This window comes from Silene latifolia, chromosome 9, assembly GCF_048544455.1.
Source record: "Silene latifolia isolate original U9 population chromosome 9, ASM4854445v1, whole genome shotgun sequence".
Classification (NCBI taxonomy): domain Eukaryota; kingdom Viridiplantae; phylum Streptophyta; class Magnoliopsida; order Caryophyllales; family Caryophyllaceae; genus Silene; species Silene latifolia.
The window spans coordinates 110,085,764-110,104,013 of NC_133534.1; the positions used below are offsets into that span (position 1 = coordinate 110,085,764).

The 18,250-nt window shown below is 40.0% G+C and overlaps 3 protein-coding genes across 3 annotated transcripts; all 3 read right to left on the bottom strand.

Annotated features, from left to right (window-relative positions):
* Positions 1 to 4,139: 4,139 nt before the first annotated feature.
* LOC141600000 (large ribosomal subunit protein eL6-like) lies at positions 4,140 to 5,913 on the bottom strand. Its single transcript, XM_074420150.1, has 4 exons — positions 5,500 to 5,913; positions 5,309 to 5,415; positions 4,556 to 4,737; positions 4,140 to 4,459 (listed from the first exon to the last, which is right to left on the bottom strand). The coding sequence occupies exons 1-4, from the start codon at positions 5,745 to 5,747 to the stop codon at positions 4,304 to 4,306; spliced, it is 693 nt and encodes a 230-aa protein (XP_074276251.1). The 5' UTR covers positions 5,748 to 5,913; the 3' UTR covers positions 4,140 to 4,303.
* A 6,904-nt stretch (positions 5,914 to 12,817) lies between these two features.
* Positions 12,818 to 13,771, bottom strand: LOC141601461 (uncharacterized). Its single transcript, XM_074421749.1, has one exon. It carries the CDS (start codon positions 13,769 to 13,771, stop codon positions 12,818 to 12,820), a length of 954 nt encoding a protein of 317 aa, XP_074277850.1.
* Positions 13,772 to 14,355: 584 nt separating this feature from the next.
* Positions 14,356 to 16,956, bottom strand: LOC141601462 (uncharacterized). Its single transcript, XM_074421750.1, has one exon. It carries the CDS (start codon positions 16,954 to 16,956, stop codon positions 14,356 to 14,358), a length of 2,601 nt encoding a protein of 866 aa, XP_074277851.1.
* Between the last annotated feature and the right edge of the window lie 1,294 nt (positions 16,957 to 18,250).

Below are 18,250 nucleotides of genomic sequence, written 5' to 3' on the forward strand. Positions count from 1 at the left end.
TTTGTATAATTTAAATATTTATTTTCGCATTCTCTAGTTATGTTTTAGGTTTTAATGAACCCGCGCTTTAAACTTTAAAAGTTTCAAAAAAATTCCTAATTTCCGCTTGAGTTTATAATTTATATTTTCCGCGTTATAGCGGGGGCTCACAGCGTAACCAAGAAAACCATGAACTTTAATCCAAGCTGGTTGGACCATTTTAACGTTCGTATAACCACCTTGACGAAGCATATCTCTCATCCAAGTAAAACTTCTCGAAAAAGCCTTACCATTGTCATCATATTTGATTTGAAGGTTGTGTATAATACAGGTAATAGGATGGACATAGTGGGTATTTTATTGTGATTCGGCGGGCGTAGAAGACGACGACGGCATGGTGATCGAAGTGTAATATTTTTAATTAAATTATAGGCTATGATTAATTAAACTTTGAATTGGTGAATATGATTAATTGATCACATTATAAGTGATATTTATAGGAAAATATGTATGCATGTGTGAATATAATAATGGACGGATAGTAATAATGGTCAAACAAAACAATGCATGCAACGGTTCATTATTTATCATAAATGCATTAGTTGAATATTAAACATTGAAAAAAGTATATAACGGTTATTTTTAACCCGTAAATGATAAATAACAACGGGTACAGAAGAACCGTTCTTTCATAATAGAAAATGAGAACGGTTACAAGAAACCCGTAGCTATAACATAACAACGGGTACCAAAAACCGTTGCTGGTGTTAATTTAGTAACGGTTTTCGAAATGCCGTTTTCTTAAACTGGTAACGGTTGTCTAACAACCGTTGATAAGGGTGATTCTATAACGAGTTTTTGGAAACCGTTAAACGTTTTTTATAACGGTTTGTTAAACAACCGTTGTCACATTATAATAAGAACGGTTTTCGACGGAAACCGTTATTCTTATTAGCGCGGTCTAGGTTTCCGCCAATATTTTGAAAACGGTAATCTAAGTGTCGTTATTAAATGCATTAAACCGTTGTGATACGCTCGTTATTGATGGTCAGATTTTGTGTAGTGCTAATACATTAATAATTAATTAGAAAAGCCTTAAATGACCTCTAAGATAGGGAGTGTTGTGTGGTTCTTTCTCGAGTTGTGCCCTCTCAATAGCTTCATTCATTTCTCTCTATCCTCCTTAATTTTGTCATCTTATTCAACAAGAGTTTCAACAACATCATCATCCTTGACAATCCAAAACACAATCCTATACTTTCCCTTCCTCCTCCTCCTTCGCCACGGAGCTCCATGGTTGAAATCCGCCCTCGTTTCTGGCTTCTGCCTCCGCTCCCCCGTTCACATCCGTCAACCACATATCCTCACCCTCAGTACTAGTCTCAGTTTCCCCCAAAATCCACGGTCCCTCCATGGGCTTGGGCTTTTCCGGTTCCAATGGATCGGTTTTTGTGGCATCATCACCGGGACCAAAGATATCGTCCAAATCATCGATCTGATGAGATATTTTCCAGAAATCAGAGGCGGGGTTTCAGTCGTTTCCGTCGTTATTGGTGGAAAAATGGCGGTGTGTGAAAAAAGGATATTTGGAAATTTGGGGAGAACGGAGGTGTTGGGAGAGAGATAGAGAAAGAAGACAAAGCCGCGTGAATGAAATGAAAGTATACACGAGAGCATTGTTTTGTTTATTTTGTTTGTCGCCTAGATGTAGAAGAATAGAGAATACGACACAATATAAATTCGAGGAGAAGGAGGGGTGTTGTTTCTTGCTTTATTCAGTTCTATGCTTTGTAGGCCTTCCTTTCTCTGCATCTCACCCAATCTGCTTCTAAGCTCCTAATGTCTTATCCTCTCTCTTTTCTCCCTTATTTCTTATTTACCAGCTACTTATTTATCCAATTTTTATTAAGGCTGTTTGACGAAAATAATCCAAATTATGAAGATCTTCTTATAATAATCTCTACTTTATTTAATCTCATAATAAGTCGTACAATTAACCTCATCTTCTCAAAGTGCACTTAGTAACCTACTACTTGCTAGACATGTGACACCTTTAAAAATAAATCATTAAAACAACAATACCACTAACTTCATCATTTTCATCCCCTTAACTTCTTCATCGTCAATCTACCAAACACCAAAAACCAAAAACCACCACTACTAAATCGCACCATATGTCCAGACCTAGAGAAAACAACCCCACCTTATCTTTGAACTGTCCCACCACAGCACCACCACCTCAAAACCGCATCACTTTTTTGCACCACCGCCGTCGAACTATCTAAACATCACTACGACCACTTTCACACCATCTCGAGATACCCGACACCACCATCTTCAAAATCCTTTTTTCGCTTGTTCCTTGTCCGAACTCCATTCCTCACCATCACACCCATTTCCTTCCTTCCTCTCTACACCCACCCCCCACGCCTCATCTACACCCCTTCCTCATTCCTTGCCCTATGAATTTAAGTCACTAAAAAATAGGTAAAACTCTATACAGACAATCTTCCTACCTTGTCGTATGATGCAGTACACTTTTAAGTCTTAGGTAATGTTTCTTTATAATCCAAATTGTTTCGAAACTTCATAATTACGGATTCTTATATACAACCGGTTGAAATTTAGATTCGGATATCAGAGAATTAAAACAATTTGCATTTCTGTTTGGATTGATCACCCTTTCATGTTATTTATCTAGCTATAGCAAAAGTGATAGTTAGGATCGAACCCTAGAGAAGACGCTTAAGCTAAGAAACTAGTCTAATCTATGGTCTAACACGATAATTAAAAAACCTTCGTTACCACTATTGCCCACTAAAAAAACCTTGTTTTTGGATCCGTTTTACAACTATTAGTTGTATAAACCCGCCTCATACAAGACTAACTCAAATGCAATAAAGGAATAAGACCCCAAAATAGCAAATCTAATTGCAAATTCGGAGAAATATGGAAATAACAAATCTAATGAAATCACTCATAGAAATTGGGAAAAAATGAAATCATAAACATAATCCCATTGCACTTGGTTAAATGCAATAATGAAATCTCTCCGTGAAAGAGGATTATGTTCACACTCTCTTAATGCAAATGCAAATGCAAATGCAATAACAAGACCCCCAAAAAACAGTCTAAAGAAATCCCTCATAGAAATAGGAAAATAGTAAAATTAAAATTTCAAAGAAAGGAATAAAAACTTTCAGATTTCTAGAAAAATCTTGAGCTAAGTGGTAATATTAACATTGTTTTGCTGTAATATATACATGATAATAAAACTCGAAAAAATTTCTGCTATGGTTTTCGATTTAGACCTTCTTTTCTTAAGATATATGACTTAAGAACTCTTCTAGGCTAAAATAGAGAGCAAAAGAGTCAAATCTTAGAGAAAGTAAAAATTAAGAAATTGACTCCAGAGATTTCTATCCTAACTATCACTTAACTACTTTTAATAGAGTCTAGTCTAATGTGTGTTTAGGTTTTATAAATTGTTAATTTGACGTGGAATTAGCTAAAATTAACGACCCTAGTTTATCTTGACAAACTAGGTTTTATGAATAGTTAATTTGGCTTGGATAATTATTATTTTATTTTATTTTTCATTTTGATCCACATCTCCAATCCTGTTGACTTGCAAGACCATGTTCTGCTTGAAGAGCATCCTTAGCCCAGAAATTGGAAAGAACAGACCTAGTAATTCAGGTGATTCTTAACAAATCAATTTTTCCTTATTTTGGTTTGCAGTATGCTAGATGATCAATCTCTTATGATAACAATTGTCTTATACCACTATTGCAGCCTGATTAAGCTACCTAGCTAATTACTCACCTAGCTCAGATAAGAGCTCCTCAATTCCAAGCTATGTAACTACATGCTTTGTTGCTGATAGACTAAGTTGTGATAAAACAGAACTCGAATTTGGGAGGACTTGATATCTGACGGTCCCAAGCTCAAATACCATACACTCACATTGAAATCAAAACAGCAAATATTATACAGCATCAATGCAAAACCAGACCGCAACAAATGATGCTGCACGTAATCAGAACGGGCAAACAAATGGCCAGTCAGTACCACAACCATAACCAAACTTAAATACTATGTATGCATCCTTGATATTGTCATGGCACCAACTCATTTTGTAAATATAGACTAGGTAGTCATGAAACAAGAAAGATATCCCGTTTAACAAGTTATTCATTCCCCAACAAATAACTCAAAACTTGCACAAAAAACGGACAAAACATAAAAGTTCTGAAAATTAAGGTGTTCAAAACAAACTACTACAAACCAAGACACTATTTGATTGGCCTCTAGCTTAAATGCTTCAAAATACGAGCTCATGAGGCTTCATGCCAGACTTCAATGAAAACCTCGCTCCCAAGTACGCCTTCAATTCAGGAACCGCCTCAAGATTCTTGGTCAATGGTCCATCAACAGCCTTTTGAGCGTCTTTCTTTTCTTGAGGGACAACCTCCTTCTCCTGTAATTTGAAAACCAATGATGGTTAAGGTGATTATCTTATATAAACAGAGTTTACAGCTTTAACTACTCAGTGTAAGGGATGTGATTATCCAACCTCTTTCTCTGCTTCAAAGAACTCTCCTCCACCCTTCTTCTTCTTCTTCTCAGCTGGCTTTGAGAAGAATTTGTCATCAATACTTTGTACATCAACTCCAGAGAGATCGACTTTGGTTGAAGTTGCGATCACATAAGCTTGGTTGACCCTTCTAAGAGGAACACCATTGATCTTGAAGGGACCTGTATCAAACCGTCATTAAATTACACAAACCAAAGATAGATGGGACATGCGAATAAAAAAAAATGAACAGGAACAACACTGAATATGGTATTAAGTCTACTAAGACCATTGTAACCCAAGATGAGCTAAAAAGACAAGTTATCTAACTAGTGCAGAGTTCAAAACATAGAAGCCCAAATTGTATGTAATTTTATCCTACTAACTTGAATTAGCAATATAACACAGAAATTCCCATCTCTTAATCATATGCTTATTCTGAAAAGGACGGCATATGATAGAACAGAATTGTAATCCAAAATGTAACATAAAATTTGTAATCTCAATGGGAAGCGAAATGTACATCCTCACTTGATAATCCATGATGCATCAACAGTGAAAAATAAATCAATCGATTCATACAACCTTAAACAATACACAAAGGAGCCTACTTAACACTAACGCGAAACCAACCGCTAAAAGACGCATAATTACAGTTAAAAACACCATTTATAATCAAAATCAAATAATAATATGAATAAGCACAAAGAATAAAAAATAGAAAAAAGGAATAGCATACTGCATACTGCATACCAGTAACAAGAAGTAATCCAGAAGAAAGCTGCTTCAAGAAAACAACACGCTTTCCCTTAAACCTTCCTGCCAACACTATCAGCACTGTTCCTGGCGTCACACTCGCCCTACACACATTTCCATTATAACATTAATTAACAAATTAATTAATATTCATGATTAAGGAAAAAAAAAAAGGAAAAATGAAGAACCTGAGTTTGGTGGGTTTGGGTTTACGCTTGTTGATGAGAGGTTTCTTGATATCATCAGCAGGGTAGAACTTAGGAGGCTTTTCAGCAGGAGATGGTGCAGCAGGCTTAGGAGCGTGTGTAGGGAATACGCCGCCGTTTTTGGCTTTGATTGCCCAAAGACCTCTCTTATGATACATCTGTGATCTTGTGTACTTACCTATCCCTCTTACCAGATCTGGGTTTCTTGGTGTGCTTCTTGCTTTCGCCATTGTAATGTGGATTGTGGAGGTGGCGGAGAGTAAAGTGAGGGAGAAAGGGTTTTGATTGAAGAGTAGAAACCCTAGCTGCGTCACCAAATCAGCTATTTGTAGGTCACAACTCAACCAATTTTGTGGAAATGTTATATTCTAGGTTTCGCTTTGCTTGGGCTGGGCTGGATTCTACACTTCACCCATCAAAGCCATTTAGACCTGATCATGGGCCGGGTTCGAGTCATGAATCCGGCCCATACCAAGTATATAGCGTACAACACACCTTACATACATAACATGGGTTTTATAAAAATACAATTTAATTCATTTCGCATGTTGTACACCCACTAAAAAAAGGATTTACCTACTTAACACATGATCAGAATAACGTCGTTAATAGCATAATTTACAAGTCTTAAAATAGCAAAGTATACATGATAAGACTAAAATATCAAAGGAGTATTAATTATTAGTTAAAAGAAAAACTGCATCATTAAAAACACTAGTGAAGTTTAGTAATGTCTAGTTCAACTAAATGAAAATATCACTCATGGTGATCAATCCAACTCTTGCCCGACCCCAACAAACAATCCCACACACAATAACATATGTTCTCAAGTAATTGCCAAATCTACTCAGATATATGGACGATAACCACAATAGACATAGCAGACCCACCAAAAGAGAGAAGAAAGAGTGGACAATCAAGCAACAAATTGTCAACCAACGATTGAGTACGTAAGAACAACCCAAACCCGTAAAAATAATTGAGAAATAAAACACAGTACAAAAAATCCATGACTCGCCAATATTAATCCAAACACAATCAAACCATCACTTTCTTGAACTATGTAAAGACTAATAACAAAACAATAACCATTTTCAACTGTCTTATGTTCCTAGCATGCATACCCCTATTAGGGTCAATCTCTAAAAGAGAACAAATAAGGAAAACTATGATCAACTTGATCCTGTATCACGTCTCTACCTAGGTTAGTGCTCGTGGCCTAACCTTCGTCTCAGCATTATCAAACTCAGCATACAAAACCAATAACCAAACCACAAGATTTATATTACATACTCACATGATCGGCATACACACATAAAATAATATAATATATTAAGGCATACATCCTTACCTGACAAAAGCAAATTTCCACGCGAATGCTAGAAAAATTCCTCTATGAAACCCGAGCCTACACAACTCGTATAATATGCATAATTACTAAGCATTCCTGTAACACCTCCGCTAATCCAGGAGCCTTAACTAGACTTTCCCGGGTCAATAGAAGTGTTACCATCTCAGTTTTCCGATGTAGTACATATCAAAACTACAATCAAAGAACGATTTAATACCTTTATTGCATAATTAATAACTGTCTTATAATACTAGATAAACCAGAGTTAGAACAATACAACCAAAATCTTTATTAAAAGTGAAATAATAACTAAATATTAAATGATCGACTACTACTACTACTACTACTACTACTACTACTACTACTACTACTACTACTACTACTACTACTACGTCTGCATCGCAACCAATCCCCAGTAAGCATTTACATTATAGCTATCAACAATCACCTGTAAGTAGACCCGATGTAGGTCGAGCGGGTCGGGTCACGGATATAAGACTTCTTAAGGGTCGTCTCTGCTTTGAAACTATCCCAATCAAGTCAAACCCCTTCATTCTCATCATCTACATAGTACCGTCTCATCCTCTCACAGTTGTTGTGCAACCACAGTTCCGCTTTTCCAAATAAATAAAATATAGCTTCGTCCACTTTCAAGTCTGTTAAGCATTTCACCACTTCGAAGATATTCTCCATCTCCCTTACTCAGTTATCCAACAAGGATGGCACACTCGTCCTATCGTACTTTGTGAGTCGTTGTCGTGTTATCGATGTTCTCATTGTCGTAGCATCCACAACCAATTCCTTTGACTTGCCCATATTTTGCAAAGCCGCGTTCATCTCTACTAGCCTATTTATCTCGTCATAGCAGATGGGGTTGAGGTAGATACACCATTCTTTACCATGATATCTTCTAATACTCGCCTGATTTTCATAATACGTGTAAACCATAAAAAATTGAACCTGCAATAATAAATAGAGGTACAAAAATAATACGGAAAACAAGAGTTTTATTATTGAAAGATTGAAGGTCACAATTTCCGTAACTCTCTTGATTCCATCTCTAGGTGATTTAGGGTTTTGATAGTGCTACGAGGGTCTTATCGACTTAATTTCGTAGGGAGATGATGGGGTCGTTTTGTGACTTATTCCATCCAACCTACAATTTGGTAGTAGGAAGACGGGGTCGTTTGAGACTTAATCCATCTCCTCTCCTCAAACCTAAAGACGGGGTTGTATTTATAGTTGTAGCTGGCTTAGAGAGCAAGATAAAGATTTCTAAAATATCTAAGATATTATCACAATATTTATTGATAATTATCTCTAAATACTAAAGATTTTTTAAAAATAAATAGATATCAAAATATAAAATTTCGGTATCTACAAATGCCCCCTCAAGACTGGTTGTGTAGACTTTGATGTCGGTTGCAACTTGGTCTCGAATCTGCTAATGAATTTGACCCTTGGAGAATGGAGATGAAGAGCGAAAATCGTCCCACCGAGCGTGCCAAATTTGTAGCAAACAAATTTGTGTAAATCTGCAAACAAGTAGAGAAAACACAAAAGAATGCGACAAAATAATAATTTTATTAATTTAAAGATTTCGGGTACAATCTTCTAGTAATTCTACTGATTCGATTTCCGCACTTGGATGAATAGGAGGGTCTTGATTTGAAGACTTGATTCTCCTTGGAAGAATTTGATTTGCTTCTCTTCAGTTGACGGCGTTGAACGCTTGATGTCGGATCAAAGAGTAGTTTTTATTTATCTCTAGCTTTTCTCTTGGAAGAGGGTTTTTGTAGAGAGGGTTTTTTTTGTAGAGAGATTTTGTTTGTAGTGTGATTTTCTTTGTAATTTTCTGATTCTACGACAAAAATTTTCTTCATACGGAGAACCTTCGCAATGGGACGAGACTACTCATGACTTCTTTCTTACTTTAGGCGTTCCCGAGGCAGAGAGACGACAGACATATCTTGCAGCCTTCTTTTCTTGTTGGCTCTGCGCATTTGTTCTCCCTGTTCGTGACCTAGGCCACATACGAGTGAGTGTCTTTAAAGTTTCTTCTTTGTTAGCGAGCAACCAGATGGTCTCTTTGGCCATACCAGTATTGGCGAGCATTTACCGAGGTCTGAACGACATTTCTACTTCGGCAACGCCGGGTAAGGATCATGTCCACTTTGCTGCACACTATGTTTATGGGTGGCTTGCCAAGTATTATCGTTCGCATAAATATGTTAGTCACTCGTTTGTTGAAGGAACTATGATCGAGTTTCAAGGTCTCGATGCTGTCAAAACTTTTCGTTCTACCGAGGCAAAAGAGCGAATTCGATTTGGCACCCAGGTTTCTTGTCACTTCACATTTTATGGGACTAAGGAAGATGCGGAATACAAGGATGATGACCGTAACATGATGCGTCGACCGAAAGACTTTTTTATTTCATCGCGGTGCAGCTTCTTGACTTTAAGGCATGATGACAACTACATCGTTGAACCGTATAGTCCTCATCGCTTTGCGCGACAACTGGGTTTTCATCAGGATGTTCCAGGTGTACTTGATCATAATATTCGTGGTGGCAACCTCGAATGCCTTTTCCAATTGTTCAAGACTTCTATTTCCTTGAGGACAAATTCGCGGTCTATCATTCCACAAGAAGATTAAAAAATTGGCACTTCAATCACTCCGGCTTATGCGACATGGTTAAAGCGGTTTTCTGAGTTAATAATTCCACACGAGGTTAGAAAGTCATCAAAATCTCCGCTTCGAAGTGAGGTCAGGCGGTCTTCAAAATCTCCACTTTTGAATGAGGCTAGAATGTCTTCCAAATCTCCACTTCTGAATGAGGCTAGAAGGTCTTCTAAATCTCCTGACGACAATGATGTCACTCCGGTTGTAAAAAGAAAGCGAGATATAGTTCAAGGCTTGGCGAGCTCGGATGACTTTGTGAAACGTCCTTTGAAGGTAAAGATTACACAAAGCTCACTCCAGTCATCCGCGGTTCATGCCATAGCAGAGTCAAGAAAGAAAGCGAAACGTGCTCGAAGTCAGGTGGATCAAACTTTGAAGAAGAGGTCATCACCACCAAAGGGTTAGAGCAACTTGAACGACGCAAATTTGAACGATACAACTTGTACATCTTTGTCGGTTTCCTCGAAGGTGAAACTTACTCCCAGCCTGGCTCATTCGTCTTTGGACAAAGAGGCTCTTCCTACGAAGGATAATGTAAAAGAAAATCCTACTTGCACTCGATCGTTTGGATACAACGCTGAGGAACCTAGTATTCGGCACCTTCTTGACGACGTTCCTGAAGCAGACGGATTTCTTTCAACTGACGACTTTCCTGTCATTGAAGAGGTAAATGTTTTTTTTTTACCTTTTTTTTTTATATATCATTAACCCCCCCCCCCCCCCTTTTTCAGGGTTTCATGCCTTTGTTGAGCACCGTAGATGATTTTTCAGACCTTCATGTTGTATTAAATCCCGATAGTCCTACAGAGAAAGCGATGTTTGATGCCATTATGAGTCCAACCAAAGAAGCTTCTTTCGCAGAAAATATGATCCTTGAAACTGAGCGACAAGCGTATTTGTCTATGGCGAACAAGTTGCGAGCGAAGTTGTTGGCCTCTCCCATTGCCGAGATTCGAGCACTTGAAAAGGACTGTGAGGCTGTCTTTGAGTATTTCAGGTCAAAGAATATTGATGTCTCCACTCTTCGTGCCCATGTGGAGAATTATTTTGAGGCTGCTTTACAACTTCAATCTGTGGGAGGAGAATACACAATGAATCAGCCTCATCCTTTGGAGCTTGAGGAACAGATTAGGGCTATCGACGATCGTATTTTGAGTGCCGCATCTTTGGAAGATCAAGCAACAAAGGAACTCGAGACTTTTCAAAGGAACTTCGAGGAAGATGCGTCAAAGGAAGAGTAGTTGAAGAAGGAATTGGAAGAAGTACAAGCGAGGAAACAATAGTCGGTTGCGTCTATTGCTGCTGTAAAAATGAGGAAACTCGATCGAGCCTCAATTGTCAAGACTTTGACTCAAGATAAGTCTTCTTTGGAAGCACGTATGGCGACTGCAAAAGAAGAAGTCGGGAAGATTGAACATGCTGAGAAAGCTTTCACTGAAGCATCTGAAACTTTGAAGAACTTGAAGTGGTTTCTATGATGTCATTTGTTGTATCTTCTTTTTGCCTTTGTTTTAGATACGTTTTCTTCTTTTAACACTTAGAAGTGTGTGTGTGTTTTTTTTTTGAAGGATGAATAATAATAAGTTGATTTTTTTTTTATATCTCAATCTCGTATATTCATTTTACTTTGCCGTACATAGTTTATACTCTTATGGGCAAGGAGTAAAAGGGTTTTTTTTGGTGTGGCTGGACTAAAGCAAGATGTTTACTTCAGCTGCCTACGTACCCATAAAGCACGAACGAATGTACTTTACGAGATCAAGCCAACGTAGTTCGAACAAAACAGAATTGATTTTGTTTGGGGGGTTTGGCCGCACCTAAGTAAAAGGATTTTACTTAAGCTGCCTACGTACCTACAAAGTAACATACTTCACAGGATCAAGCCAACGTAGTTTCTTAAAGGGATTTTTTTTTTTTTTTTTTTTTTTTTTTTTTTTTTTTGGGGGGGGGGGGGGGGGGGGGAAACGTTTTTTTTTGGAGGAAACGATTTTTTTTTTTTTTTTTTTTTTTTGGGTGTGCAGTTTAGGCTCGTGCTTAGGAGCTTATTGCATAATCGTCGTCTTACGCGTAATAGCGCTTCAAAAACTTGGCGTTGATCGGACCAACACGTACTCCATCACTATCGACAATCTTGTACGCGTCGTTGGTGTAGACTTCTTGCACAACGTAAGGTCCGTCCCACTTGGAGGTGAATTTACTTCCGGCTTTACGAGGCATTATGACGGGTCTTCGAATTGCCAAGACCATATCGCCAACTTGAAAAGATCTAGGACGAACTTTTTTATTGAACGCCCTTGATAGCCGAGCCTGGTAGCACTCCAATTTCTGCTGCGCATCAAGCCTTTTTTCGTCAAGAGCTTCGAGTTCGGCCAAACGTAGCTTGTCATTTTCGCCTTCCGCCAGACCCATTTGAACAGCCATACGAAGAGAAGGAATCTCTAATTCAAGTGGAAGGACCGACTCTACTCCGTAAACCAAGGCATAAGGCGTTGACTGGGTAGGAGTTCTATACGTGGTGCGATATGCCCAGAGTGCTTCTCCAAGCCTCTCATGCCAATCACGCTTTGATTTTGAAACCATTTTCTTCAACATATTGCATAGAGTCTTGTTTAAGGCTTCGGCGAGGCTGGCGCATTATACATTGACGATTTGTGTTGCGCAAACTTGAACTTTTCAATCAAGGCGTCCATGAGCTTATTGAAGAAGGGTTTGCCATTATCGGTAATGATGTACCTTGGGACGCCATATCGATATATAATTTGTGTTCGCACAAAGTCCACGACATTCTCCTTTTTCACTTCTCGAATGGGAACAGCTTCCGCCCATTTCGAAAAATAATCAGTTCCGACCAAGATGTATAGATGTCCAGCGGACGACTTAGTTGGCAAAGGTCCAACTACATCGAGTCCCCAAGCTTCAAAAGGCCATGATGCGACAGTGGGGTGGAGAACCTCCGGCGGTTGATGGATAAAATTTACATGAAACTGGCACGCGTCACACTTCTTTGCGTAATCCATGCAGTCTTGCACCATAGTAGGCCAATAATAGCCCATCCTTTTGATTCGGTCGCACAACTTTGATCCCTATTGGTGAGCACCACATATACCAGCATGAGCTTCCTCCATGGCGTGCAGACCTTCATCTTCATCAAGACATCGTAGCCAAAGTCCATTGAATGATCGGCGATACAATGTCCCTTTGTAGTAGATGAAACGAGAAGAATGACGTCGCACTTCCATCTTATGCCTCGGATCACTTGGCAACTTTTAATGCTCCAAGTAGTCAATGATTGGTTGTCGCCAATCTTCTTTGTCGACGACATGAACAGAAATCGCATTTACATCTTCCGTCGAATCGTCATCTTCTGCTTCTGGTAGCACAACCCATCTTTTACAAATTGGAACTGTAGTAGGAACACTTGCCCCCAGTGCCAAAGTGGCTGCGAGATTTGCGAGAGCGTCAGCCATCTTATTGGCACTCCTTGGTACGTGATCTAGGAAGAACGAATCAAATTTTTGCAATAAGCGGGAAGCTAGTTTGTGATATGGCACAAGACTATCCTCTTTCACCTCGTATTCACCGAGCAATTGATTAATTATCAACTTGGAATCACCACAGATGTCAAGATCTTTGCATCCCATTTCAAGAGCCATTTGTACGCCTATGATCAAAGCTTGATATTCAGCGGCATTATTTGTGCACAATTCCGGAAGTATGAATGAATATGGCACGAGGTGTTTTTCTGGCGAAAGGAACACGACTCCGGCTCCTGCTCCATCCTGACGAGCGGCTCCATCAAAGTACATCTGCCAAGAAGGGAGCACATCGATGTAGAAGACTTCTTCTCCAGGGAGTTCATCGGAGAAGCTCCATTCTCCCGAAACTGGATGATCCGCTAAGAAATCCGCTAATGCTTGTCCCTTAACAGCTTTCTGTGGCACATAGACTATGTCATACTGCTTCAAGAGCACGGCCCATTTGGCGAGTCGTCCCGAGAGCACTGACCTTGACAAAATGTATTTGATCGGATCGACTTTGGAAATTACGTGCACGGTGTGAGCTTGAAAGTAGTGACGCAACTTTTGGATGGCGAAGATAAGAGCTAAACACATCTTCTCGACGGGCGAATATTTTAGTTCGGCCCCAACGAGTGTGGGACTCAGATAGTACAAGGCTCTTTCTTTACCGTCCTCATTCTCTTGGGCACACAATGCCCCCATGGAGTGTTATTGGGCAGAAATGTATAGAATGATCGACTTCCCCGGAATTGGTGCGCCTAAGACTGGAGGAGTTGACAAATATTGCTTGATGTTTTCGAAAGCTTTGCGACAAGATTCGTCCCATTCGAAAGGTGCACCTTTTTTCATTAGATGACTGAACGGATGACATCGTCCTGCCAAATTGGAAATGAATCGGCGAATGTAAGCTAAACGCCCTTGAAGACTTCGAAGATCCTTGAGTGTAGACGGCTCGACATGTCTTGTATCGCCTTGATTTTGGATTGGTCTATCTCAATTCCTCGATGACGGACGATGAAGCCCAAAAACTTACCCGAGCTAACACCGAAAGCGCACTTTAAAGGATTCATCTTGAGTTTACACTTTCGTAGGCTTTCAAAAATTGTTCGAAGGTCTTTCACATGATCGACTCTTCTCCTGGATTTGACAACGAGATCATTGACATAGCACTCAACAATGTTATGCAGCATATCATCGAAAATTTTCTGCATAGCTCGTTGATACGTATCCCCTACATTCTTTAACCCAAAGGGCATTACTTTATAGCAAAATATGCCCTTAGGTGTTCAAAACGCAGTGGCTTCTTCATCTTTTGGCGCCATTTGGATTTGATTATACCCATAAGTGCAATCCATGAAGGACAACGCTTCATGTCCTGTTGTAGCATCGATCATGATCTCTGTGACAGGAAGTGGAAAATCGTCTTTTGGGCAAGCATCATTCAAGTCTCGAAAGTCGACACAAATACGAAGCTGCCCATTCTTCTTTCTCACGGGGACAATGTTAGCAATCCACGTGGGGTACTTGACTTCTCTTTTGAAGCCTGCATTGATCAATTTATTTACTTTTGTTTCAATTTCTGGCAACATTTCTGACCGAAATCGTCTTCGTGGCCGCTTCTTTGGAGAAACGCCTTTCCTTATGGCAAGTCGATGAACTGCGATCTTCGGACTTAGGCCAGGCACTTTTTTGTAGCTCCAGGTGAATACATCTTTATATTCAGAGAGAAGATTGACATACTTTGTTTTCTCTTGCTCCGTTAGAAGGGCGCTTACAAAGACGGGTCGTGGCTTTTCACTTGTGCCTAGGTTGATTTCTTCTAAGTCGTCAACCGTTGCTTGGACACCATCTTCGAGAGTTTTAAGAGTTTCACCAGCTTCTATCTCATCATCTGAATCTTGACACTCTTGTGCCGTCATATGGTTGGACGCAACAATGTCCTGAGCGATTCTTTTATGACTCGACTCCTTCTGTGGATTTGTGAAAACGATGGTGCGTCCTTTTGTTTTCAGCGACCCATCCATAGTTATTTCTACTTCAAGATGACGTTTCATTCGCAAGGGAATGACACTATGGGTTTTGCTGAGGTCGACTGCAACTTTTGTCTTCAAGGACTTCTTATGCTTTAGTCGACGTCTCTTTTGTACCTTTGAGCTATCGATGCGACTGAAGACTGATTTCTTTACATCTTTTCCTCCAATGCGAGTGAACACTGACGCATTTGGCCTTTGCTGTTGAGAACCTGACGCTAAATGCACACAGATGTTTTCTTCCCTTTCTCCCAATATGTTGAACACGGAAGAGCGAGGCGTAGAAATTGGTTGTCCTAACCTGTCGAAAACAGACCTTCGTGGCAATATTTCCGTATTATCGCCTTCACTTTCTGCCAGTTCTGCCACAATATATTGTGACGACACTTGCTTCTCTTTACGTCGTGCAGAAATTCTAATGGGCTCAGGATGTGAAAATCCGATACCAGCCCTTCCGACTTCAAGCTTGTTCCCTTGTTGATGCAATTTCTTTTGCTTTTGATTCAGACCATACGGGGTAACTTCAATCACTTTCCCTAATGGAGTTGGATTTTCAAAATCATATCCTGACTTCGACATGAGCTTGTAAGCATTTGGATCGAATCGTCCCTTGGTTGACTCTTCGGTAAGTGCTTGATCCTCTTTCATTAAGGCTTTCGTGAATCCGGACAACGGTTGTTTACTCGCCACAAGGCAATCTGTTCGTGTAACCGGAATAATGACCTTCTCCTTCAAAGTTTGAAGATTGTCTTCATTGATTGTTCTAGTTGACGTAGATGCCTCTTCTCGCGGTGTATACTCTGTGAAAGGCGCCTGTCCATTTTTACGTTTTGATTTCCGCACGTACTTAAAGATTGGCGTTGCTTTCGGCATGGTTGGAGTAACTTTCTTCGTAGAAGAATTCACATTTGTTTGATTGGTCTTTATCAAGACGCTTTCACGATGTTCGACCACCATCAATTCTTTTGCGGCTGGAATTTTGATGTCGTCAACCTTCTTCGGAACTTTGGTCCTTGTTGAAAGGATTGTTGAAGGCAATATCTCGCTTGGCGTCACCTCTTCGTAGAATCGTGCATCAGCAAAATAAGACTCCACCGTTGAAAAGGGCTTCACATCACCATTTATCTTCCTTTCGCCATCTCTATAATATTTCAGGCATTGATGTAGAGTGGACGCCACGACACCGTTTTCGTGAAGCCAAGGTCGACCAAGCAACAACTTGTACGACGTTTTGGCGTCGATCACATGAAAAAGCGTGGTGGACGACATATCTCCCATCGCGAGTTCGACGCGAATCATGCCAATTGCTCTTTGCCCACCGAGATTGAAGCCTTGAATCATCAAATGACTTTTGGCGCGTTCTTTTACAGAAATTCCAAGCTCTTCCATAGTGACTTTCGGCATTATGTTGACGGCTGAGCCTCCGTCCACCAATATACGGCCCACCTTCTTTTCTCGAATGTATCCTGACACAAACAAAGGACGATTGTGCAACTTTGATCCCAGTAACAGATCTTCATTGGTAAATGCGAGAGCGGCATTGCAAGCAACACATTTCTTCGATTGATCTGCCGGCTCTCCTGCAGCTTTAAGCTTATCAGCATACGCGTCGGGTTGAAGAATCGCTAAAGACAATTGTTGACGCATCTCTTCAGGCAAGCGAAACATTTGTTGCCATCCCATGCGTGAAGGTAACGCATCCAGTATTGCATCAATCTTCGCATCCTTGTCCAACTCTGATGGGGATTCTTTATTCGCGGCATCTTCATCACGATCTTCCTCGATAACGACAGAAGACACGGTGTTCACCGAAACTTTAGTAAGGTAGGACTTAGGGAAATAGTCTCCTAATGTCATTACTTGACGTAACTTCGACTTGGCTTTCTTAGGCGATATTATATATTGTGGAGACTTCAAAACGGTCCTCCTATCATCTTTGTATGACGATCTTGTTACTTTCTAGCGAGTCGTTCTTCGATGTTGGGATGCTGACTTCGTCGCCTAGTCACAAGGGTCCACCCTTCATCGTCTTCCTCTTGATTTTGATCCTCGGAAGTTGTTGATATGATGGACTTAGAGTCGATGGGCACAATGACGCTTACCGGCTCAAGAGTTTCGAATTGAATCATCCATGCACATTCTTCGCTTGTAGAATGAGGATGTGGCTTATGACTTTCGGTAACCACTTGTGCTACAATGCAATTGGACTCAGCGACATCATCTAGATCCAAGAGAATTTTTCCTTCTTCGGCCAAACGCATGATTTTCTCCTTGAGGGTTATTGTGGACAACGGGGCCCACGGGGGCGCTTGGGAGAGAGAACAAGCGTTTGCATTTTGTGGAGTCGCCACCAATTTTTATGGGAAATTGAAACCGTTCGAATACCTCGTGCCATGTCAAGACACAAAGTAGAGACATGAACACTAAGCAATCGTTACCCTTAGCATTCTATGTCTAGAATGACTCTCGTGGATGCCAATGAACACGGATGTTCACAGAGATCTGGAGTAAGGGGTGAGGGTACGTATTAGGAAGCTTTTTTGATCGAACACCTAATCCCGCCCGCCTCGATAGCGGCCTCTACTAATGATTAGGGACATCATCTATACTCGATATATCGTCGATTATATGCATGCAATGCAACATCCAAGTTTTAATCCTAACATGTGAGAATTAGACTAAGTCGGTGAACAATTAAATTAGCATACAATTGGGTCGAAGTAGGGATTTAATGCTCAATTACATGTGAAAGACATACAAATGATACAAGAAATATGATAAATGCAATAAAATAGAATTACAATAAAGAAAATTACAATAATTACATTGGGTTTAGCGATTATGTCGAAAATACCCTTAAAACGGATAATTTGAGAAAAAAGAACAAAAGAAAGAATTAACGAACAGATCAGTGGGTGATAATACGGATAATAGTCAATTATACGTAAGCTAATTAAACTAGGTCAAGCAACAACGGAGTTCAGAGGCAGAAATCATCCTGGAAGAGGCGCAGCAGAGCTGCGCCCTCTGGAAGAGGCGCAACATTTGCTGCGTCTGTTCCAAGGGTGAGTTCTGGCTGTGAAGCCGGAACTGCAAATCGTTAATGTAAATTGGTGATTTTAAGGATTAATTAATATATTTACTCGGATGA

What these genes read in the sequence shown, in the direction of transcription:
- LOC141600000 (XM_074420150.1), bottom strand. Translation starts at nt 5,747, where the DNA reads ATGGCGAAAGCAAGAAGCACACCAAGAAACCCAGATCTGGTAAGAGGG. An exon ending in TGGATTACTTCTTGTTACTG is followed by an intron (nt 4,738 to 5,308) that starts GTATGCAGTATG and finishes GGTTTGATACAG; the next exon opens with GTCCCTTCAAGATCAATGGT. An exon ending in TCTTTGAAGCAGAGAAAGAG is followed by an intron (nt 4,460 to 4,555) that starts GTTGGATAATCA and finishes TTCAAATTACAG; the next exon opens with GAGAAGGAGGTTGTCCCTCA.
- LOC141601461 (XM_074421749.1), bottom strand. Translation starts at nt 13,771, where the DNA reads ATGGGGGCATTGTGTGCCCAAGAGAATGAGGACGGTAAAGAAAGAGCC.
- LOC141601462 (XM_074421750.1), bottom strand. Translation starts at nt 16,956, where the DNA reads ATGACATTAGGAGACTATTTCCCTAAGTCCTACCTTACTAAAGTTTCG.